Here is a 24145-nt window from a genome sequence, read left to right as displayed (position 1 = left end):
CGCCGGTGCTGCTGATTTGATTTCACGCCGTCCCAGACACCTTTCTCGGTTTCGCTTTTTGTTTCTGTGTGCCTAGTCAGTCGGCGAACGACAGGCAGGGGCGCGGGACACACGCACTGCAGCACTCATTGTCAGTGCCCTTTGTGACGAGCAACGTCGTCGGTCGGGGACGCGAATTTCGATGCCAACCAGTCGAGTGTTCCGATCATACACAACACACGTATACACGCTCAAGCTGATTACGGACCGGTAAAGGTCAAGGGTCGTCCCTCATAAGTGTGCCTATTTGTCACTCCTGCGTTACTGAAGCCAAAAGAACACTAAACTTTATGAACAGGCATAAATTTTAGTTACGTAATAATAATTTTGTAATGACAAATTTTAAATTTTTTTGTAATAAATTATATTGTATTTATTTGTTAATAAAATCATAACTTTTATTTAAAATTCAATTATTTTTTAAATAATATAAAAATTAATGAATATTATTTTAATATTTGTTATGAATATTTTCAGAACAATCTTTTTTTGTAAATGTTTTGTAATTGATGGAGAATAAATAAATAAGCCAGAATTTTACATAAATAATGTTATATCCACTGACAATGAATTCATTTTAATTACAATTAATAATATTTTGTCCATGTTTAATTGAAATAATAATTTAAAATTAACGAAAAGCAATTTTGAATGAAAGCTCCATCCCTAAGGATGAATCCCCGCAGTTTACTTCCGTACAAGGAAAAAGTGACATCGACACTTGGCAGTAATGGTCTGGAAAAACAACTTTCTGTCCGAAATTAAAAAAAAGGGAAGCGGAGAAACGACGCGTGATTAACGAGCAAAGCTCACACACGGCATTGGCCAGAAGCCAGTGGTGCAGTCAGTGCGGGGGTGGATTTTGACTCGTATTGGTGACGATCAAAAAGCCCTCGCAGTATCAGAAAAAGATCAACCTCGGTGTGTGTTGCGACGCCACAGGGCCTTCTAATTAAGTTGCTGCGCAAACTTGGGCCCGACGCAATTCCCTTTTTAATTAGCGTCGGCTCAATAATCTTTTCAGCGGACCGGCCTTCAGCTTGCTTTTGCTTTTTATAAAAAAATATATATATATATGCATGGCGGACTCTTAACAACATTTCACGTAAGGCTACACGATATATTTCCGCTTGCGTCTCGTTAAAATAAAAGCAGACCGCAATAATGAGCGGCGAGTGCCCGGCTGGCAACTTTTTGCAGAAATGGGAAAAAGTCTCGAATTACTTTCATTCCGGTTTGTTCGGCAGAAACAACCGTCCGCTTTTCAGCAACACTGTTTTTATTTGTGCTGCAATCAAAGAAGGTCGCTTGTTAATGACGAAGCACGGATGGATTCAAACTCAAATAATTGCTCATACAATTAACGATTTGCAGTCGTTAAATAAAAAAATCAAACCAAATAAAAAGGCGGCGAGTCAGAAAATTTGCATTGGCAAACAACTAATGCATTGCTGTCATGCATTTAGATAAAAAAAAAAATAGTCAGCCCAATACGGAATATAATTTAAATGAATGTAACTATCATCAGATTTATTTGGACTGCATTTTTGCGAATTAAAAATGAGGAGTAAATGAGAACAATTATTTATATGATAAAATTTGTGAAATAAATATTAAAAAACTCCTTGCGTTTAAAAAAAGAATTCTTCAAAATAAATAAATAAAGTGATAGGATTGAACCTGCGTTAAGAAGAAGCAAGGAAATTTAAATTAAGAATAATATGAAAAAATCTCCCTTTAGTATTTATTACGTCACCTTTAAGACTGGAAAAAATCATAGTTTTAGCTACAATTATAATAAAATAAATATAATAATATAAATAATTGCGTTCTTTTCTCATTTTATTTTTCGTTTTTAATTTGTCAATATTATTTTAAATGTGATTCCATTTTTGTGAAACTACCCAACCTGTTTAATGTCCCAAGTAAACGACCCTCCTAAATTTTCATTTGATTTACGAACTAACGATGGCGATAATAATTCATCCCTCTCAGTGAGATTAACGGTCCGTGTTTGACTTTCGACATTAGCCTCTCACTTTCGCGAAATCCGTTCGAGTCGAGTGCTTGTCAGTGGCCACTCGAAACTTGGCTTTCAACGGACGGACGGACGGAGTTTTACCTTGGTGAGGAAGACCACGTTGCACTCGTCGGCCGTGACGGGCCAGTGTTGGTGAGCGAAGCTGCGGCTGCCGGTGCGCTCGCCCTTCCTGCAGGTGACGCACGTCTTGGGATCAACCCTTTGGCGGAACTTGCGCGAGTAGACCGGCGTCCCGGTGGGCGCCGGCGGCAGCATCGGCAGCGGCCGTCGCGCCCTGGCCCAGGAGGCCGGTTCGTTGAGGCCGCGGTGGTGCTGCTGGGCGCGCCGGAGCCGCTGCTGGCGCCGCTCCTTGGACGCCTGCAACCTGGGCGTCGCGGGCACCGAGTTGGACCTGCGAGTCCTGCAGTCACTAGCGTGTCCACTATCGTCCCAGGCGCTCAACACAGTCTCGATGAAGTTGAACAGCTGCTGCACGTTCGGCTCGAGCAGCTCGCTGGGTAAGCTCGACGCACTACCACTATTGCTGCAGTCGGTCCGTTTGAGGGCCACGGCGGCCGCGGCCACCGCGGCCACCGGGTACGACACGAGCAAATTATCACCGAAGTGGACGGTTCGGTTGCGGCGGCGCCGCGCCGCCATCGCCGCCGACGCCAGGTCGCTGCTCGACGGCCGCTCGAGCAGGGCGCCAGCGCCAGCGGCGGCGTCGCCGCCGCGACGGCCGCATGTCCGCGGCAGGGTGGCCGAGTGTTCCACCATGCATCCGGCTCGGCTGGCTCGCCCAGTCGCTCGCGCTGACGGTCTGACTCTGGCTCGCTCTCGACGCCGTCGGCCGTCGCTGCCCGCTGCGCAGACTCGCGCTCCAGAGGGCTCTGCCGGCCGGAATCGATGCGCCCCACGACACTAACGTGGTCTGAGGTCTGCGACGCGAGACTCGTGCTGAATTTTGATGCGCCCTTCCTCCCTCCTGAGGTATTGCCGATGGGTCAAATATTTCATTTTTGTTTTATCTCGGCCAGTGTAAAATTGCTAGATGTTTGGCTAATGGAGGGAAAACACACGCTTAATTGTCGGTTTAATTGCTTTTGTAATAATTAATTAATTGTTTGCATTCGAGAATAGAGATGTGTGTCTTCCGAGAGTGATATGGTATTTGAGGATAGGTTGGCTCGTCATTTTCAATAGATCATTCTGCTTGCTTAACAACGTGACCTAGATTGCTTTGAAAGAAGAGTGGCTGAAAACTTGAGATGCAAATTTCTGCGCGTCTTGCTTTGTGTTTGTCGGTTCTTATGTGTGAAGAGTCATGTTTCCGACTTGCCGTTAGGTTTCTTGGTTCTTGTGCCAATGAATAAATTGTGAAATAAACGGAAACTTGAGCTACCGCCTTAAAATAACAAAAGTCATTTTTGCTATAATGTGCTTTAATGGATATCATTTATAGATTGTTTGCATTTCAGTGAGCTCGGAGCTCGGTAAAAGTAATATTGATTACATAACAACTATTAAAAGACACTGTTTGAATAATAATAAAAGATTAAAACATTATTTTTCTTTTGATGAAATAAAATCCGGCTACCATGGTGAAGATAAGAAAAGTAATTGTTTCTGCTCTAAACGAAAAATCCGTGCTCCACTATAGTTTTGGTTGCGGAATAATTAATAAAAAATGTAAGATTTAAAATTAGAATGACAAAAAATATTTTGAAATTAAAAATATAATTAAAATTTTAGTATTTTTTTAATTTTATTATACATTTTATAATTTTAATTTCATTTTTATTGATTTTTATAATTATTATCAATAGATAAAATAAATTTTAAAATCATATTTTGTTAAAAAATATTAAAATTAAATATTTTTAAATTTCAATTTATTTAAGTGAAAAACAATTATACCAAAAATTTAAAAATAAAATGTATTAAAAATATCATGTTGATATGAAATGAGCTGACATTTTACCAAATTCAAGTACATTTTGAAAAAAAAATTAGCATGCAAATAATATTAAAAATAATGATGTAATAAAATACAATATTTTTCTCTTTTCTCCTTAATTTTGAAATACAGAATATTGGAATAAATGAAAGTTCAAGAATAAACATTCCAAGCAAATTTAACAAACTGGCAAATTTGTGAAATGTGTGGAAAGGTGCGTACCCCTTTTTTTGTCCGAAGACAAAACGAAACTGGTTTGTGGTTTCCATTTTAAATTTTTCAAAATGCACTTAAAATTGGTTAATGTCAGCTCATGTCATTTCAACAGCTCATGAATTAGGGTTGCAACCCGCAAACAAAATTATTAGAGAGCAGGGATTTTCTGTATAGGGAGAAACAATAAAGTTGCTCATTTTCACCGAGGAAGCCGGATTTTATTTCATCTAAAAATTATCACTTAGAGCGCCGAAAGGTTCCACAACAATAACTACAAGAACCTATATAGAAACTTAAAATATTCATTATCTTACTTTCTATTTCCAATATCATTGAAATATCAAATTTTTTAATTAAATATAAATTCTGTGTTAACCACAAACAGAAAAATTCAGCAGTGGGGAGCAATTTTCCGCTGAAGGCCGAGTCACTAATTAAAACAAAACAATGATAACTGCTCTTGCGAGAAACTCGCTTTGGCCTCCGACAGATTAATCATCGGCAACAGGCTGCTCATGTGCATTTGCGCAGGCAGGCATCATTGGTGCGCCCAAAAAGTGTGACGTCAACAGCGATGTATTTCATGCGCTGAATTATTCATTTGCACGATCCTTTGACTTTTTGCAGCTTGCAGAACTAAACAAACACAAATCCCTCGTGCTACAAAAATAGCCCTTTCAGAACAAACAGCGAAAGCAAGGACACGTGTGTGCGCCGATCGGAAAATTGCGACCTACATAACATTAAATCTCGGCCCAAGCAACGACCAATTTCGGGAGGCCGGTTTTCTGTTTCCTTTCCAAATGAATTTACCCGTCAGCGAGCACTTTTCGTACGTTCGGTGCAGGCAAAAATTGGATTGCGCCAGCAGAGGTGGATCCGCAGCTGGTTACCAAGCAACGCACCCACACCAGCTACAGTAGGTGAGTGAGGCGCGCTCTCTCCCTCACACACTGACACACATCGATGGCCGCCGGGCCCAGCCAAGTCCAGCCTCAAAATTAAGGTCCGTAAAAAAAAACGAAAATTAAATTTTCTCAAAATAAAGAAGAAGAAAATTGCTCGGTGCAAAAATTATCACCTGCCGAGGAGGGAGAAGGTCAAGTTTTGATTGGAAAAGTTTGTGGGCTAATTAAAAGTTATCGCGAAGGGATGGTTCTTCAATCTAATGAGGCCTAATTACCTCTGTCGCGAGCCCAAGCCGCCGAGCAAGCAGAGTCTGGAAGGAGCAAGATGGCGGAGCGCGCGCCACAACACACTCTCGGCTATTGATTCGCGTTTGTGCCCTTGGTGTGGGCATGGCACGGACTGGAGTCGCGCGAGCGGCCCGAATAAGTGGGTCACACGGCAAGGAAGAAGTGCACGGGAGGGCCCACCTGTTGTTGGTGCAGGTGCAGCAGGCGCGGTGCAGAGGTGGCGCGCAGTTCCTCGGCCAGGTCGTCCAGGTCGGCGAGCAGGTCGCGGTGCGGGTAGAAGTTGGCGGACGAGGCCCGCAGGCGCTCGATGGCGCGCACCATCATCGGGCCGCGGGCCCTGGACGCGGCCCCGACGTCCCAATTCAGCCTTCGCTCACTTTTGCTGCCGAGCGGGTCACGCTCTGGCGGCGCAACTCTCTCCCTGCCGGCGCCCAACGCCCTCCCCTCCCGCCAGTCAGCCCGCCTGGGCTGCCAGATTGCGAGCTGAGGGTGAGAGTGGGTGGCTGCGGATGCCTTTCTTTTTTTGCCTTTTCTACTCTTTTCCCCGCAAAAAAAATATATATTAATTGCGTCGTGTGGACGAGAATCGCTCTCTTTCACCTCTCGTTGAGAATCGTGTGCTTTTTCGATAGTTTTTTACTCGCTCTCTCCAGTCGATATGGGCCCGGGGTTGATTTGCGGTGGCGCTGCCCTGCGCTTCTCTGTTGCGTGATTGCGAGAGCATTTTCATCTCTGCTTTATTTGCATAAATATAGCGCTCAGATTATATGTCTGTGCTTTTATAATTGGGAATTGCTGTTGGAATTGCTTTGTACTGGCCTAGTTTGCATAATTATTGAGCCATTATTTTCCCATCTTCAGTTTTTTTTTCTAAATTTTTTATCGAGACATTTTGTTATTTTATAAGGTAATTTAATATAATAAATTATAAAATTTAAAACGTACAGTTTTTTTTATGAAAATTGAATTGAACATCAAACAAATTACTATTAGAGCTTCTTTTTTTAGGTATCGAACAAGGAAATGCCAAATAATGTGTAGATTTTGAGCAGTTCTTGGCAGCAGATCAAGATGAAGAGACTTCGTTTATTGATTGGAGAAACAAGAGGGTGGCTGTTGCTTGGCGATTAAGTTCATTACGACGAGCAGCCGAGCGCAAAACCTTGCCAGCGAGATGTAAAGTAATGCTGCAAAAAGTAGAGCCCCTCGAGTGTAGGCTACCAGTTGCACTGGTGTGGCAGGCGTGTTGCCTAATCCAAAATTTATGTGCAGCATCATCGAGGGTGCCGTTTGCCTTCAGGCTATAGTCAGATGTGTTTGTATCCGCGAGTGACGCAATTTTGCAAAAAGCGTTTGTTTTAAAATCCAATTACATTAAACATATTCCAACGAGCGCGTCACGCCCGCGATTTTGCATGCACGTGTTCGATCAAAGCGATCACAATGGTCGCATCACTCTAATTGCGTTTTTCACAGCAGCACGAAAAAGAGGAAAAAACGACCTAGATTCCTAGTGCTGAGGACAAATACAATGGCAAAGTGGATTGTGTTGTTTACGTCACGAAGATGCGGGGAAGTTTGCCAAAGTTTGAGTGCGCGAGGAGACAACATTGTGTGTATTTGTATGCAAATCGATATTTACGTGTGCTGTTAGCGAGATTTTGTAAACGATTAGATTTTCTTTCGGTGGAATTATTAAAATAAAAATTAAATTAAAGGTTAAATAAATTTTTTAAAGTAAAACTATTTTTACAAATTTTTAACTCATTTTAACCTGTCTTATTTAAAAAAAAGATGAACATTATTTTATTCAATTAAATTACATTATTATGTTCTAAACATTTTTTTAATTTCTTTATTGTGTTTTACTCTTTTTAAAATCTTGCATAATTGTTTATTGATCAAATATATTAATAAAACCACCCAAATTTTGTGTTAATTAATTTAATAAATTCATCCATGCTCTACGGCTCTCAACTTAAGGATGATTCAATATTGTAATAATTATAGTACCAATATCAATTAAAAGAAAAATGCATAACCAGTACAAATATTTTAACGATTTTTGCTGATTCGGTAAAAGAACTTTCAAAACTCAATCTATGCCTGCGCATTTATTTAATTTTATAGATTATTTAACCAAAATTGTCCTACATAAAAATCCGTAAAGCTTGAGAGATTTTGCTTTATGAAAACGATTCGTATAAATTTATAATTAATTCTCACTGCAAAATTACCAGAGGCTTCAATTCCCAACAGAGCTGCATTAATTGTTCGTTCACTCTTAGAAGAAAAAGCGCACCATCAGTTAGTTCCTCGGCTGATTGCAGAGGCAGACGGCAAGTTCTCTGATAAATAATCTGAAGCATTAGCATTGCAAATGGACGGCGGAATGCACCGCCGTCGGTTGCGGTTGCAGATGCAGCAGGGGCTACCGGAGATCGATGCCTCGCGAGTGTTGTTCCGCCGCTCTAGTCTGCGTCGTGTGTTTCGAAACTGCTCATCAACTGCGCCCATCGACGCATTCACAGAGGCTAAGCGGATTATTAGATGCTTTTAAGATTGGCCTAAGCCGATTAAACCCGAATCGACGATCGCCTTTTTGCATAGAAGTGTTTCCCATGTAAATTAATTAACTTCCCCTTTGTTTACAAGTCTATTATAAAATATTTGAAATTGTATGTTTTATATTATTTCTTATTTTATGTAATTTCTAGAGTTGTTTCTGAATTTATAAACATCAGACCTGCCCCCCCGAGATAAATTAATGCGTTTGCTGCAAACACGATGAAGAATTATTCTCTCTTTTTCACTCTCTCGGTTATTAATTTTCCACTCTCTCGCTTTCTGTCTGTCTCCGACCAGGATTTATTATTTCGGCCGAGGTGCTGCTAATTTCTCGAGTGCTTGCTGCAATTAGGGGATTTGCTTTAGGGGACCATTATTGCTACAAGGGCTAGCTTTGCTAAAACGAGAATTATTGCTCTGCTACTCCACTCCGAGTGCTAAAAGAGTGAATAAGAATTGATTCGTTAACTCACCCAATCGAAACTCCGCAAATAACAACCCTAGAAAACAAAAAGAAGCAAAAGATATTTGTCTTTTAGATTGTACAAAAAATCAGTGCGAATTCACGATTATGTTCAATGAGCTTATCATGAATCTTTAATATTAGAGAAACGCTCTGAAATGTGTGAAGTTTTTTTGTATGGCGTTTTCAAATATCCAAAATATTACCATTTTATAACAATCAGGAAAAATTTGATTACATATCTTTTTTCCACTTCTAAAAAATGCAGATTATCCAAATTAAAAATATCAATAAACATGATTCGGTTTGCCTTTAGTAAAAAATCATTATTGCTTAAACAGATTCTTTTCCACGCTGCTTCATATCCTTATTAATTTCAAATTTAATTTGTTATTCCTGAACCGCAGAATTTTAAATAAACAATTAAATGTGTCAAAGCGAGACGAGGCTTAATTTCAATTATGGAATTACACGAATCAGGCAAAAATATTAATGTTATAAAATGTTGCCTGCGCAGCGAGCATGCATCGCATTCCTCTTTTTCCGCAGCTTAATTCACGTGGAAAAAAGTGGCACTCGCGTCGGCGTTTGTTAATTAATATCCGCCGCCGGCAACAATGACCGCGCGCGTGTGTGTTCGCGTGTTTATCCCTCGCTCTTTTGTTGCGCGACCCATGTATATGCCGGCGGTTTATTTATCGCGCGGTGGAAAAAAGTTAATGCCCGCACGAACAAACACAATCCATCTTTGAGCGGCACCGAGCGAGCAGTGTTTTAACTTAATTGGAAATAGCAGCAGCAAGGACCGTGCGCCTGTAGCAGAGAAATTAATTTCGGCGCGCCAGGTTGACGTGAACCCGGCGAAATAACAAACACACACATCTACGTCCGAGTTCGACCTGCTGACCGTCGACTTTTGACATATTCTGGCCAACGTGCATACGACAATCATCGTGCGTATTATACAAATTAATTTGTAGCACTCGACCTCTCACGGGAATAAACATTGGTAGAATCGTGGAATGCAAGCAAACATGTTAAATTAGTTATTTTTGACTCGCCTGAGTGCAACAGAACTCAATTTGCAGTTTGTACTTTTCTTACTGGTTCTTGTTCTTTTAATAAATTATTACCTCCTTTTTAATTCAAATGACACATTAAATTAAAATATACTAACTTTAGTACTGGTGCGACTGGAAAAAATACTATTTTCATAAATACCATCAATTGAATTTATGAGGATATTCCAGAATTTGAAAAATTTACAAAATAATTTTATAATTTAAAAATCTTAACATTTAAAAAGCTTTAATTTAATTATTTAAACAAAGGTAAAAGTATTTTTTCAATTTAAATTTAATAATATTTTAAATTAAAACATGTTAAAATTTATTTATTAACTAAAAATGTTAAAAATATAACAAATATTCAACAAAATATAAGTAATTTTTAACATTATTAGCCTAATTTTGTGTAAGTAAACTAAAAATATATGGCACCACCTAAATGTAGATATACTTTCAGCACAACACCCACGCGGCACGCGAATAATTTAAGCCATTGTGTGTTCGAACCGACAAAGTGCTCGCGTATTTTTGACCCAAACGTGCTGCGAATAGCAACAAAACAACAACCATTGAGCGCAGCCGGCGGAATCTGGCGCACGAACGCCGCGTTCAAACATATATGAATAATGTGCGTATTGATTGCGCGTTAAATTAAAGTACCGACATTCCGCCACAGGCCGCAGATCGCGTTGCAATTCGCAATTCGCGATTATTTATTTTGCGCAGCAGCTCGCATGGCGGGCCACCTGCCAACTCGACGTTTCGCTTCATCGGACTGCGAAAACAGAAAATTACGGAGGCGAAACTTTTTGTGGAAAAGTTCACTTGGGCGTGGGAATCGACGCCACCCGCGAAACGTCGACGGCAGAAAGATCGCGATTCAAAAGAGGCTTGATTAAGACGTCTCGCGTTTTATTTCAATGACGTCGTGATGAATGATGGAGCAACTTTCGCCAAGGCGGATTTCAAAGCAAAAGCAGAACATTGCGCTATTTTGCATTTAAACTGTGGAAACTGTTCGCCACAGAAAAGCGACACTTACTTATAAATTTAAAAAGGTCAAAGGTAGAGTTATTTCCTCAGTATTTTGAATATTTAACATTAGTTCAAATAAATTTATTATATTTAGTTTGCAACCAAGTGGGCAAAAATGTCATCAATTTTATTTGAAAAATAAATTTAAGTAAAATTATTCAATCTGATTTTGACTGCATTTGGTAAACATTAAATAAAAGAAAGTGTAAATATCGAATTTAAAATGTGAATTGGAAAGTCCAAATGTTCCCAAGAAGTTTAGGTTGCAACTTGAGTTCGTTCTGAGAAATAATTAAACGGTGTGCCTCGGCATTTGTATTGTGCCTTTGAAATCAAGGTACAAAGGAACCAAGGCACATTTCATTCAACAGATTGTTTGTCTGCCGCCTTCTTGAGGCGGATCAATATTATCAGATTACACTTCTCAGTCATCCAGGCAGACAGGTGTGCCTCATCCATCATTCTGCGGCTGCTGCCATGCTAAAGGTGTTTTTCCTGCTCGGAATGGGCGATTTCCCTCAGGTTTATTGCCTGGAGAATTGCTCGCAGTTCCAAAACTCGTTAGCAAGTTGTGTGTTGCTATTTTAGGAGAGCGTTCAAGCAAACTTAGCTTTGTGAATCGCACTTCAATGAATTTATATTGTTCTCAAATTTATCAACAAGTAGTGTCTCTGTGATAGACTAAAATCTTTAATAAAAAGCAGATGAAAACACCTGGCAAATTTTTTTTCAAATCCTTCAAATGTTTATATAATACAATAAAACCTACTTAATTTGTTTTAAATATGATGAATAAAACCTAATTTTCTAATTTTTAACTTATCCGAAGAGACCGTTTTCAGTCGTTCGAACGCTATTTAAAAATCATTAATATATTCAAAACTGCTTGTTCAAAAATTATGAAAATTTACACACTGACGCAAAATGACATGCCGCATCTTTTGGCTATCTCGGATTTTTTCAGGTTGCCTATCTCAAAGGGGCACAAAACTTAATATTTTGACCTTTTGACAGGTTCAATGACCTTTGACCTCGAAACTTGGTAACCATTAAGAAAAAATACACTGGTTCATTAGCTCCAACCTCCCACCAAGAAAATTAAAAAATCTGCATCTTAATTAATTTGGCAGCTGTTTTAGTAAACCCTTGTGTATCCCAGGCGGCCATGTTGGATTTTGAAATTTTTAAAAAAATTTTATTATTAGGTTATTGTAGAAACCCAAATATTAACCATCATGATATTTGATTGAAGAAATCAATTAAATCTCAAAGTGTTCAAAAATTTGCGTAATTGTCTCGGAAACGAGAAAAATGCAAAAACCGACGTTTTTCAACCTTCATTTTAACTTTTTTCAAAAATTTACGCGGTGACCCCCCATTTTCTGGTGCCAAATTTGTAGCAGGGTTGTCAAGGAATATGCTGGTGGGTCACAAACCCTTGCCAAAGGCAGTTTTGTTCACTTAAAATGCAATGAAACTATTTTAGTGAAAATTTCACATTTTTATGTTAATTTCAAATGCGTTTTTCTCAAAAATTTACGCGGTGACCTCAAATTTTCTTGCTATATTAATGATCCCTATGGTCCAAACTATTAGTTTTTGTGGAGGATTATGCAGCCCTAAGGTGTTTTCATCCTCTTTAATTTTTAAATTTTTTCCCGAATTATTATTCCTCTATTTGTTTTTTCTCCTGATTGAATGTAATTATATGAATGGAAATTGATCAAAAGTGCATGCAGTTGTTTTTGAAAAAAAAAATGATCATGCTCCTACCTCTGAGGACGTCAGGTAGCAGAGGCGCGAGTCGGCGCTCTCGACGGACGCCTGCTGCACGATGCCGTACCTGCTCTCGCGGTCGCTCAAATAGTCCGAAGACCTGAAGCTGTCCGTGCGGTCGAACATGCTGCTCCTGTAACACCGCGACCCTGATTAGTTGATCTGCCGACAAAGTGGAGACCTGGAAAGGGAGGAAGCCAGTGCCGTGCAGATGGAGGACAAAATAAAAAAAAAACAGTCAGCGCTTCAATTGCAACGTTAAATATAATCAAAAGCCGAGCGCGACAATTTAGTAGAAAATTAGAGCGAGACTCTGATTTGGAAAAATGAGCTTGCCAATTATAATCATTCGATCGATGATTGCAAAATGCAAAAAGCCAATGTGAGATATATTAAATTTGTCAAACGCCTCTAGAGAGAAATAATGTGATGGGGTGGAAACTTAAAGTGCGGACGCCCGGCGGGAGGGCGAGTGAAAAGGTCCCTCGCTCTGCCGCTGACAGCCGAACGTCCGACCGAAATTCCGCTCCAAAGGGACCTTGAATAAAAATCGTGTCATGCGCTTTCTGCACTCGACAGTTTGCAATAAGTCGATTGCGTTCGGAGATCGGAAAGTCCCCTGGGAGCGGAAAAGGTCAAAATTCACTTGCGAGAGAATCATCTTGGAATATTGCGGGTAGGGGTGAAGACTTGGAAAAGGAAAAACTCGCTGATTTGCAAGAGGATAATTTTATAATTTTGCTGTACAAAAAATATTTTTAAAGAATTGCCATGTAATAAAATTGTAATTGGTTTTATTAAATTATTTTACTGCTTTAATTAAAAAAAAAAAATAGAAAATTGAGAAATGAGCAGATTGATTGAGGTAATTTTTAAATTAGATTCCAGATTAAAAATTCAGAAGATGATGTTTTTAAACATAGCAAAAATCAGGTGGATCAAGGTATTTATAGTAAAGAAAAATTTAAATAAAAAAGAGCTCTACTTTTAATCACCCAGTTTTTCCTAGTCCAGCAAATTTCGGGGGTCGGGTACGTGGTGAGAATTTTTATGAATTTGAGATCTCATGCATGTTCACGCCAATAGAATGAGTAAGTAAAACTGTTTTGCTGGAACGGCAACACAACAGTGATAATATAATCGAATGGAGAAAACGTTTGATGTACAAAAACGGTGTTTATAAGAGCAGATGTTGGAGCATATTTACAATAATATCAAGAGATCATAGCAGCGCTTGCGAAGGTGAGTTCAAAAGTATAATGATTCAAAAAAACTCGGGGACATCAGCAGAGTACGACCGTGTCATTTACATGTATAAAATGATGTGGGTTTGAGTATCAGTGGGCTATGTACATGTTTATTGTAGAATAACAACAGAGTATACAGCAGAGTTGTTTCCGTATCTTTTATTATGTACACCTTTTTGGTTTGATGCAGACACAAACTTTGAACAATGTTTTGTCAGTGAATAAATAAATATGATCGACTGAAAGAGACATGCACATTGGGAAACAGCAGCAGGTTTTCAATCGTCCTGCGGTTTCACGAAAATAAACAAGATGATGTGTGAAAATTGATCGACCTCATGCCGTACACGGTTCGCCGGCGTTTCAATTATTCAATAATTGACACTCCCGCATACGCAGATAATGAATTTTTTTTTACCCACACACAATCATACAAAACAGGTCAGAGAACCATCAAAGTGATTTGAAAAAGGAAGATATAGAGGGAGAGAGACACTCTTGTGCGAGTTTGCGGGGGTGAAATGAGAGAAAGAGAGAGGAGATGAGATTTTCCGAGTGGAGAAGAAAAGTTGGTGTTGCGCATCTGGGGCATGCCGACGGGGACAATCGGGGGACTAAAAATGGGTCACCAACAGGAGGAGCGACTTCCGTCGATTTATTGTCCATTAAATTATATAGGAGAAGTGCAGGTCGGTTGGAGAGCATTGAAGAAAAAGAAAAAAAGGGGGAAGCAATCTTGTATTTTTGTACAGACCGAAAGTCGGCGAGAGGCGGAAAACGGAGATTTTGAAGGGAGATATGCTTATGGAAGATAATTATTTTCCAAGTGAAAAGTTTTCAATTTTCATCCATATGGAAATGAAAAACTTCAGGGCTTTAAAACAAAAACAAATTTTTTTAAGAAAATATAATATTTTTTAAGTTTAATTAAAAATGATTCTGTTGGATAGTGAATGGAATTTAGAGTTGGCTTTTCCTCGATGGGTTTTTTGAGATGTTTATTGTTTAAGAAAAAAATAAATATCCTGCTCTACATGTTTCGGCTGCGGGCTGCAGCCATAATTCATGAGATGTGAATTGAATTGAAATAATTTTGACAAAAATTAATATTACATAATTAATTTTATAAAAGTATTTTCCTCAAATGATCATCGATCTTTTAGAAAAATTCTTTTCAGCTACAATATTTTCACACATTATTTTTTTTTCTAAAATTTGACAATTATTGCTGAAAGTTTCTAGAATTTATCCTAAAAAAATTGATAATTAGTTTTTTTTTTTTTTTTTTTTTTTTTTTTTAGGGTCAGGCCAAGACAAAGTCTTGTCGGCCTGTGCCCTTTATTGGTGGTACAGAAGGCACCACCCAATTAATTTTTATTTATTTTTTTTTTTTTTGGGTTCAACTTTATTTAAAAAATCATCATTTTTTGATGACAATAATTTTATAATAAACTAATGTATTATACTAATTTTTGGCAAAATAATTATGGCTGCAGCCAAAGTCGAAACATTTAGAGCAGCATATTGTTTTCTTAAACAATAAACAACTCAAAAAACCCACCGAGGAAAAGCCGACTTTAAATTCAAATCACCATGAATCAACCCTCGATCGTGAACTTTACAACAAGATTATATTGGAGTTTTCGTAATCCATAAGAAAAAGTCAAATAATTAGCCTGCGACATTTTTTTTTGTTTTTTAAAAAAAATTCCGTGCTCAAAAAAATCTGCAAAAATATAATTTTTTTTATATTAAACAGGGTATTTAATAATCTCGATTTTTAAATGGGAAAAAATTCACGCCTGCATCTCTGGGAAAATCTAAAAAGCCAAACAGAGGAAGGTGGGTAATTTATTGAAGTGGCGGAAAGCGCAAACTTTTGGCTCCGACAATTATTCAAATAGTTTTATCCGCATGCAGCAAGACAGGAAAAACGTTTCGTCACGATTTTGCAGAGCGAAAACAAAACGCCAGAAGAGTGATCGCTCCATTTTTAGGAAGTGCCGAGTGAAAAGGGTTTTATTTTGCATGTTAACGTCGACGGAATTTCATTTTTTATGGGCGGAAAAAAGAAGTTCGTAAAAAAGAGTCGGGACAAACAAAATAAATAATGTTTCACAAAAGAAGCTCGGCGTGGACTCAATTTATCATATGACAAAAATAAAAAGGAGAGACATAGTAAACAAAGTGATGGGCATGAGAGGAAGAGCCAAAGATGGAACAGCCAACGAAAAATGTTCGTATTATGATCCAATAACAGAGTCAAAAACAATCTAATTTGCATGATGCACAATAAAAGAAAAAGGACGTCTCGGCCGGGACTGAATTTCGAGCAGATTGGCCATAACGCAAACGGGGGTGGGCAGGGGGTGGGCTGTCATGTACGAAACAGGGTTGCAGCTCAAGCACGGGCATTTCAGTCAGATGGAGAAGCACAAAGGCTCGCGGTTTCTTTTCTTCCGACGGCCTTTTGTGCCAGGGAAAGATAGAGAAAGAGAGATTTCTGAGAGAGAGACAAAACCACTTAGCAAGAGCACAGCTGATGGATGTACAAAACACTTGCACTCATTTTTGTGTTCGATAATATATTATTATATTTTAGTTCATCAGTCAACATAGTAACATAACAAGAGAGATGCATTACATATCAATTCAAAGTGAAATGAAAAGGAAAAACATAGTATAATGTGGCGGTTGCGATGTAGATTTTGTTTCGTAAATATTTATATATAGAGTTTTCTGTTCAGTTGATGCGGGATTGGGAAATGCACCTCTGATCGAAGGAGTCGGCCCTCGGGGCCAGGGCGGCCGAGTCGGTGAGGCTGCCGTCGCGGCGCAGGGAGGGCAGCGAGTCCCACGCGGTGCGACCGCCGCCGCCGCCGCCGCCGCCGCCACCCTTGATGGCCTTGTTGTGCTGCCGGGACCAGGCCAGCTGCTTGGCCTGGCGCGACGTCAGGTGCACCACCTGCACCTCCGGTTCGTCTGGTTCGTCGGGCTCGCTCTGGCAGGACGCGCACCTGCACCCCCATTGCTCGGTTAGAATTGCATGGGGCTACGTGTGTGCATTCATTCGAGTGGCTCTCCTCGGGATAACGACGACCCCACCCTCTAATTCAACTTTTGAAAATTTCAAACAGTTTAAGAACTATTTGAAGGAAACCATAAAGTAAAAGCTATCAAGTTTACGAAATTTAATTTGTTTAATGTTTATTAATATTATGAGAATTGTCTAATTGTTGAAAAAAAATAATGAATTTAATAAAAAGGGAGGGAATGTAGTTCACATTAAAAGCATTGAATTGTTGGAAAAAGATATTTTGCTAATTTTTACAAGTTTAAAAAGACCACATCAGCCGCAGTGAGCCACACGCTTACGATTGAATTATAAAGTTTCTATTTTAAAAGAGTCGCCGTTATTTGTCCGACATTTTTTTTGTCAGAAAACAGCATTTTGCATTTGTCAGAAAATAAATTGTCAGAAAATTATTCATCAGAAAACCTGTTTTTCAAATGTCAGAAATTCAAAAGTAAGAAATGCTATTGTCAGAAATTTTTTAAAATTATTTTTATTTTTCTATCATCTTTCTAGTATCTCTTGCAAGAGAATTCTCAAACACTACCATTTCTGGAATTTATGGAATCCTGAGGCAAAAGACGCTTTTTTTGGCGATTTTAAATGTGAGTGCACTCTGAATGGCCAATAGCAAATGTGCTCCGTCAATAATATTTAGATTTATTATTTATTTATTTATTCTCCATTCAATGATTTGATGTACAGTCATGAATACACAGCAAAAAACTATACGTAAAAAGTACAGAAAAAGCTGAAAATGCTGTTTTTGAAATTCTAATTTTTTTTGTACTATTTAAAAAAGATTTGTATACAATTTTAAATTGTTGTATTATTTTTACACTCAAGATTTTATATAGTGTTTTTAATTATTATTATTTTCTTTTTTTATTTCTTTAGTCAAGTTTTTAAAGATTATGAGTAACTTTACTGAATTTTTTGGAGAAAAAACCTTTTTTATTAGTATAAAAAAAAATTTATACTGTATGCATAAAAATTTTAGTACATATATTCAATTTGAATTATACTGTCAATAAATTTAGTGTCATCTGCCATGAAAGATATAGTTAAGATCGTATGCTTTGTTTTAAATTAATGCATTTATAGGGATCTAATGCTGATTAAAATAATTTTTAATTTTCACATCTTATGAAGGCTGTTCTGCTCACAAAATCAGAATCAAGAAATAATAACATTTTTGCTATCAATAAGTTTAGATTTTAGTCCACTTCACGTAAACCTAAACCTGTGCGCAAGCAAAAGCGTTTGCTGATAAATGAATTTCTGATAAATGGATTTCGGATAAATAAAAACTGTTGTTCTGATAAATGATTTCTGATGAATAATTTTCGGACAAATGCCGAAAAAAATTTTGGATGTCTTTTTTTCTGACAAATAAGGGTTTCCCTTTTAAAATGGTTAGAAATGCTAAAAATAAATATATTGAAATGATAAAATATTATTTTTTAATTTATTTCTTGTTTATAAACAATTTTCCAAATGGAAAGTGGTGGAAAGTTTTATTTTTCCCGGGTAGAGTTCCTAAATTAATTAATTTTTGTATTCGATTGCTATTTGAGACTTGTGCACACATTCGAGAATGTGGCTAAATTGTTCAGAAAAATTTTCATCCAAAAATATTTCCAATGCAATGTAAATATTTGCTGTAAAAATTACTTTTCGTAGCAATCAAAAGCACTGCAAATAAATCCCAACCACTTTTTCCGTCAAAAATTGAATAATTTTTCCACATTTCTCGCGGAATTTAAGCGATTCATGGATCAAAAGCAGATTTGCACAGTGGCAGGAAGCGGCGTTTGATGATTAATTTTGAACGTGCGCGGCCAAATTCAATTATGCTCGCTTTGACGGATTTTGAATGCAAATCCGCTGCCGGTATAATTTATATCCGCCAAGCGAATTAGCTATTACCAGCCGCTGATTGTGTGTTAGAGTTGTGTGTATGCAAATCGCAATAAACTTTGATATTTATGGCGCGACGGGGATGTTTGGATTAGGGCGGAGAGCAACGTACGCTCTCTGCTGTTTCATAACTCGTCGCCAAGTGTCTGCTGAAGTTCAACAAACTTGCATGGCAAACACGAGCTTTCTCAAGTTAAAATAAAGAGGAAACGCTTACAGATTTTTTCCTTCAACAATATCAGCAGATCATCAAAGCTCGAAGTTAAGCAAATTTTTTTTAAATATATCAACTTTTTTATTATTAACATTAATTTAGAAGTAAACAAAAAACGTTATTGATACGAATAAGGGATGAAGGCACAGAACATTTTTATCGGAAAGCGGATTTAGCCTAAATGGAACGCGTGCATGTCTATAATCAACCAACAATGTGTTTGAGTGGAAAAGTGAAAATATGTTATTGGGCGCGACATCCTCTTGAGAATAAAGCATTGCTTTTGACGTGGTTATCCCGTGAGAAATTTATCCATTGTAATAAAGTCTATTTGTATTTAAAATTCCTTTTTCCTTGTTGAAAACAATAAATAAAACCTTTTTTCTTAATATTAAAAAAATATAAATATATATCATAATAATCATTTCCCTCTCAATTCTCAATGTTGTAAAATATTTGCTTGAAATTCAAATTCTCATATTTATTTTCATGTACATACCAATTCATGATTTCGATTATCCAGGTGGGAAAGATTTAGCCTTTCCATACACTTCTTGTAATGTATATGCATACATGCCTTATTAGTTCAGAGTTGAAAGATTTTTATTTATAATTATTTCATTTAAGTACATTTCAATAAAAATATGAAAAATTATTTTAATTAATAAGACATTAATAAAATATTATTAAATAAAAAACTAAAAATTATCATTTTAAAATTGTTTAAAATGTATTTTAATTGTTTTCAACATCGGTTAACTTTTAAAATTCTTTACTATTTTCTTTAACTTTTTAAGTGCAAATTTGACAAAAAATTTAATAATATTCCTATAGAAAAGCAAAGAGCCTATAACTATTGTGAGTAATTTGACGAAACACATAAAACTTGCAACTAAACAAGGAGCAATTTTAGTTGTAAACGCAGGAATAAATTAGAGTATTTCAATCGCTGCTGTTATAAACTTTATAAAATTAAAGAAATTTGGTGCCGTCCCCTCATTAAAACTGTGAATCTGAAACTTGAGAAACCAAACTTTTTTTTCTTTAACAGTTTTAAATCATTGATACGGGCAAAAATTTTGGCTCGCAAGATTAATTTAATAATGAAAAATTCAAATAAAGTATTCATAAAAATTTCTGCTTTTTTTACTGGATTGCATGCTTCATAAATTTTGTGCAAAATGATTTTTGGCAGAATTAAACGCAATTTTCCATTTTTGTTCCAGTCGCTGTTAAAAAAAACGAGAACACTTTAAAAACTCATTAAATCCGGCGGGCACTTGAAGAAAAAATCTTTGCATTTATTTTTCGCGCTGAATATCACCGACTTGAACACGTTATAACGAGAATCCCGTCTCTTGCTGAAAAACAAGAAAATATGTGTTTTTTATTTCCAGCTGACGCTTGCTTTTGACACACATACATTTAAAAATATATACGAGGAGGATTTTGGTCGGAATGACTGCGAGCGGTTGTTCCGCGAACGTTCGGCGCCTCTGCCAGGCCGACGGGTCGATAAAACCAACCATTCCGTAGTTCATCTGCCCCAGGACACACGGCGCTGATGCTACAATGCACCGGCAACTGATCATCTCTCTCTCTGTGTGTAATTATCAGCCGCGCGTTCTCCATATTATCAAACCAAACTAATCTGCTGGTTTCGCTCTTGTTATATTAATAATGATATGGGACGCAGTCACCGCGAGAACGCGTATATATCGGAAAGCGGATTTGGCCTAATGGGAACACGTGTAATAATCATCCAACAATGGATGTTTGAGCGGAAAGTCATGGATATGTTATAGGGCGACGACCTCTTGAGAATATGGCATTGCTTTTGACGTGGTTATCCCGTGAGGATTTTATCCATTGTGTAATTAGTCTTATTTGTATTTTAAAATGCTTTTTCCATTTTTTCGAAATGAGAATAAAAACTTCTTCGTGAATATTAAAAAAAAAAACTACTAATGCATGTTGAAAAGCCTTCCCTAGAGCTTTAATTTGTCATGTTTATTTTCATACTAAGAATTTACATATTTATGACTTGATTCAAAAGGTACAAAAGCTGTAAAATTAGATTTATTTATGTTTAACTTTAATTTGAGAGGTCTTGTTAATATATAATTTTTATCTTGAAAGAAGGTATTAATAACAATATTAAAAGAAATATACAAATATCATATTTTAATTGATAAAAACATAATTTAAATCTCATTAAATAAAAAACTGCTAATATTAATATTGTATAATAAAATAAAAAAAATATAAAATATTAATTATTGCATTATATATATGAACTTTACCAAAAGTAAAATTATATAATTTAAGAGTTTAAGATTTTTAATAAATTTTTTTTATATCCCTTTAGAAGAGCCACGAGCCATTGTATCCGACGTGAGTCTCCAAACTTGATCATAACCCACAGACTTTTAAACAAAGAAATTGTCTTGTTTGTGCCAAAAGTGTGTGTTTTCATTCTTTCTTTCGCTGTTTTATCTGCTGAAAGGGTCTTTCAAGAAGTTATTTTTCCGTTGCTACTCTAAACGTTATTATTAGAAAACTTGGCGCACTTCTTTGGTCTGCGAGGAGAAAAAAAAAACCAGTCGCTTACCTGGAGTTGTGGTCGCTCAGGTAGCCGCGGTCCCGTTCCCGCTCTCGAGCCAACTCGTTCCGGTCGCTGTAGTAACCGTCGCGGTCGCGATCTCGCTCGCGTGGCTCGCGGGCTGAAGCCGGACGCTCCGGAGCCCCGCGATTTGGCAGTGGCAAGGTCGACGATTTGTTCAAACTGGCACTGCTTCCAGGTCCTGAAATGATCAAGGAGATTTGTTTGAAATAAAATTGATATTTAAAGAGCACTTTGGGAATTTTTGTTCTATGCAATTCTCCAAATTTACTTGATTTAATTTTCATTGAAAATTTAACGAAGATAATTAAGATAAAATTGAAGCAGAAAAATAGAGATTTATGATTGGATTTGTAAAATTTGTATAGTTGAAAAGTAATAGAGTTAGTTCATTATTTATAATAGTTGCCAAAATTTAAATTTAAATTTAAACACAAATATGCAGTAAATGCAATTAATGTTTCATTTAAGAAGAGAATAATTAATAATTAAAGAATTTCTATTACAATTTTTTTTTTTTAAATTACAAAAGATCAAAACAAATGAAAAAAAGCGTTTAAAAATTTTCATTTATTTGAAGAAATTGACACTCGAGGAGATGATCATGGTAGAGATTGGGTTTTTCCACGTCCACATTTCATTTATTTTATATTTTGGCTTGAGGCTTTGCATTTATTCACTGCTTGATACTTTAAATACTCCTAGAAAAACTTAAGCGCTATAGTTGAATTTAAACTACTGTATTGTTAATTTTTAATTTAATCTTAACCTGTTCTTTTAATAATTCGGTTTATTAGAATTTCAATTGAATTAATTAAATAAAGCACCGGCCAATAACTCAGATTGGAGTTGACCGGACTTGTAAAACTTCCTTTAAAATAAATAAACCTTAATTAAAAAAAAAAATTAAAAAAAAATTATTCATTTGCTTTCTCATATATATGCTAAAAGTGAAAATCAGTTTTGGTCTTCATAGTTTTGATGTTGATTGGATTGATGTTGATTGAAAGTTTTAAAGCATTTTTTTTTTTAATTTCAAAGAAACATAAAAAACATGATAATAATTATATAATTTATGTTCTTTATTTCTTTCAACACATACTTGAACCATCGTAAATGGGCGAGAAAACGAAAATTATATTCGTCACGAGATATTGATTTCCTGTGGTAAAGAAGTATAGGCACGAGTGAACTTCTGCAACAATTTCCTCCATTGCTTGCGACATTTCTATCGGTTTTGCCTCTCTTCCTTTATCGAGAACAGCTTAGCACTCACTGCTCTTATGTATCTATCGCCGAGAAATCAATTATTGGATCTCTTCTGGCAACTTAATCCCGAGAGGCGACGACGGAGAACGCTCTGGCGTGCAACAGAAATTGTCAGAGAAATGTAAACGGCGCCCTCACGTCGACGGCAGCTTCCTTTACGTGCCATAAATTGCATTCTGTGTAACGTGATCCAAACGGAAAATATGGCGTTCGCGAAATTAAACTTTGCTGCCAGCAACATTTACATTGAATTTATGCGGATTCCGGTGTAAATCATCACGGGGTGAAAAATGGAACAATGTTTCGCACCGGATGCAGAATTCCGTTCCGCTCCGACGCACTCCAACTGATTTTAACTTTATTTATTTGCAAAGTGGGTCACGACTTTTTTTTCTCAATTGTTCGAACTTTGCAGCGCACTGCATTGGTGAACGCGTTGTGCTCCTCCATGTGGAAGTGATTCACGACAATCAGATTCGCAACTTTGCAAAAGAACTCATTTGTGCCTTGGAGCGCGAAATATTGATGCTATCGCCATTTGCAATCGCTGCACTCAGCCGCAGTCTTCCAAGTAATTCTCCAAATGCACTTCAATCGGAAAAGTGCAATGCGATAAAAAAAAAAAAAAATAACGGGAGCTATAAAAAGGGTCGACCTGAGGCTAGATTTGTCGGAAACACCTTTGCAGGGAAGAAAAATTGCGTAAGAACATAAAATATGCTTAATTCTTCAATAAACATCAATAAATATTTAATTATAATAAATAATTTAAGATATCCAATTCAGGACAGAGAATTTGTTTGAAAAATTGAAGCCGAGCGAACCTCGTTGCAAAGAAAAAATAAAGGACAACTGACCTCAAAGGCGACCTGCGGTCTGCTGGTACTTTATTTTTTCATTTTTTCTTTGCAACGAGGTTCGCCCGGTTTCAATTTTTCATGAAATCCACCTCAAGTGTTACCATTTAATTTGAGAATTTGTTTATTTTAATTAATTATTCAATTAATTTTGCCTTTCTCATTCAATTAAATCCTTCTTAGAACATTTTTTATGTCATGGCTGATGACAATTTTTATTAATTAATTTTAACATTTCACAGGCGGACTTAATTAAAAAAATTCAATCATGAATTAAAAAATTTGAACTGTTAAGAAGCACAAAAAACTTTGATATTTGTTGTTTTAAAGAGTATTATTTGAGCATCAATAGTTATAGGTAACTGATTTTTTTTTTAATTTTGCTACAAATCCAATCAATTTGTCTGCATTTTGAATGGAGAAAAAAATTAAATGATCTACTTACGTCTCCTCGCTGGATACGGGCTGCGCTGATTGGAGGTGGGCAGGTTTTCAGCAAACTCTGTCGGGAAAAGGGCGACAAGTTATTTTCAGTCGCAAAAACAAAGCCAACTGTCGAGCACAAAAGTAATGGATCCGCACGTATTTGTTTATGCCAGCGCGAA

The 24145-nt window shown here is 36.9% G+C and overlaps 1 protein-coding gene across 13 annotated transcripts in view; it reads right to left on the bottom strand.

Moving 5' to 3' along the window:
• LOC132195585 (protein still life, isoform SIF type 1) overlaps positions 1-24145 on the bottom strand; it is a 120730-nt gene that overhangs the window by 48567 nt on the left and 48018 nt on the right. For 11 of the 13 annotated variants that reach the window (XM_059617686.1, XM_059617689.1, XM_059617694.1 and 8 more), the window contains 4 exons: positions 23986-24042; positions 21403-21595; positions 16356-16601; positions 12335-12470 (listed from right to left, as the gene is read on the bottom strand). In XM_059617686.1, coding sequence (XP_059473669.1) covers positions 12335-12470; positions 16356-16601; positions 21403-21595; positions 23986-24042 — 632 coding nt within the window. Of the gene's footprint in view, positions 1-2161; positions 2875-12334; positions 12471-16355; positions 16602-21402; positions 21596-23985; positions 24043-24145 lie in introns of those variants that run through there. The other 2 variants (XM_059617695.1, XM_059617697.1) reach the window with 2 other exon arrangements.

Source organism: Neocloeon triangulifer, unplaced genomic scaffold, assembly GCF_031216515.1.
Source record: "Neocloeon triangulifer isolate White Clay Creek 2 clone unplaced genomic scaffold, ASM3121651v1 ptg000009l, whole genome shotgun sequence".
Lineage (NCBI taxonomy): Eukaryota > Metazoa > Arthropoda > Insecta > Ephemeroptera > Baetidae > Neocloeon > Neocloeon triangulifer.
The sequence above is the reverse complement of the archived record's forward strand: the minus strand, read 5'-3'. Positions and strand labels throughout refer to the sequence as shown.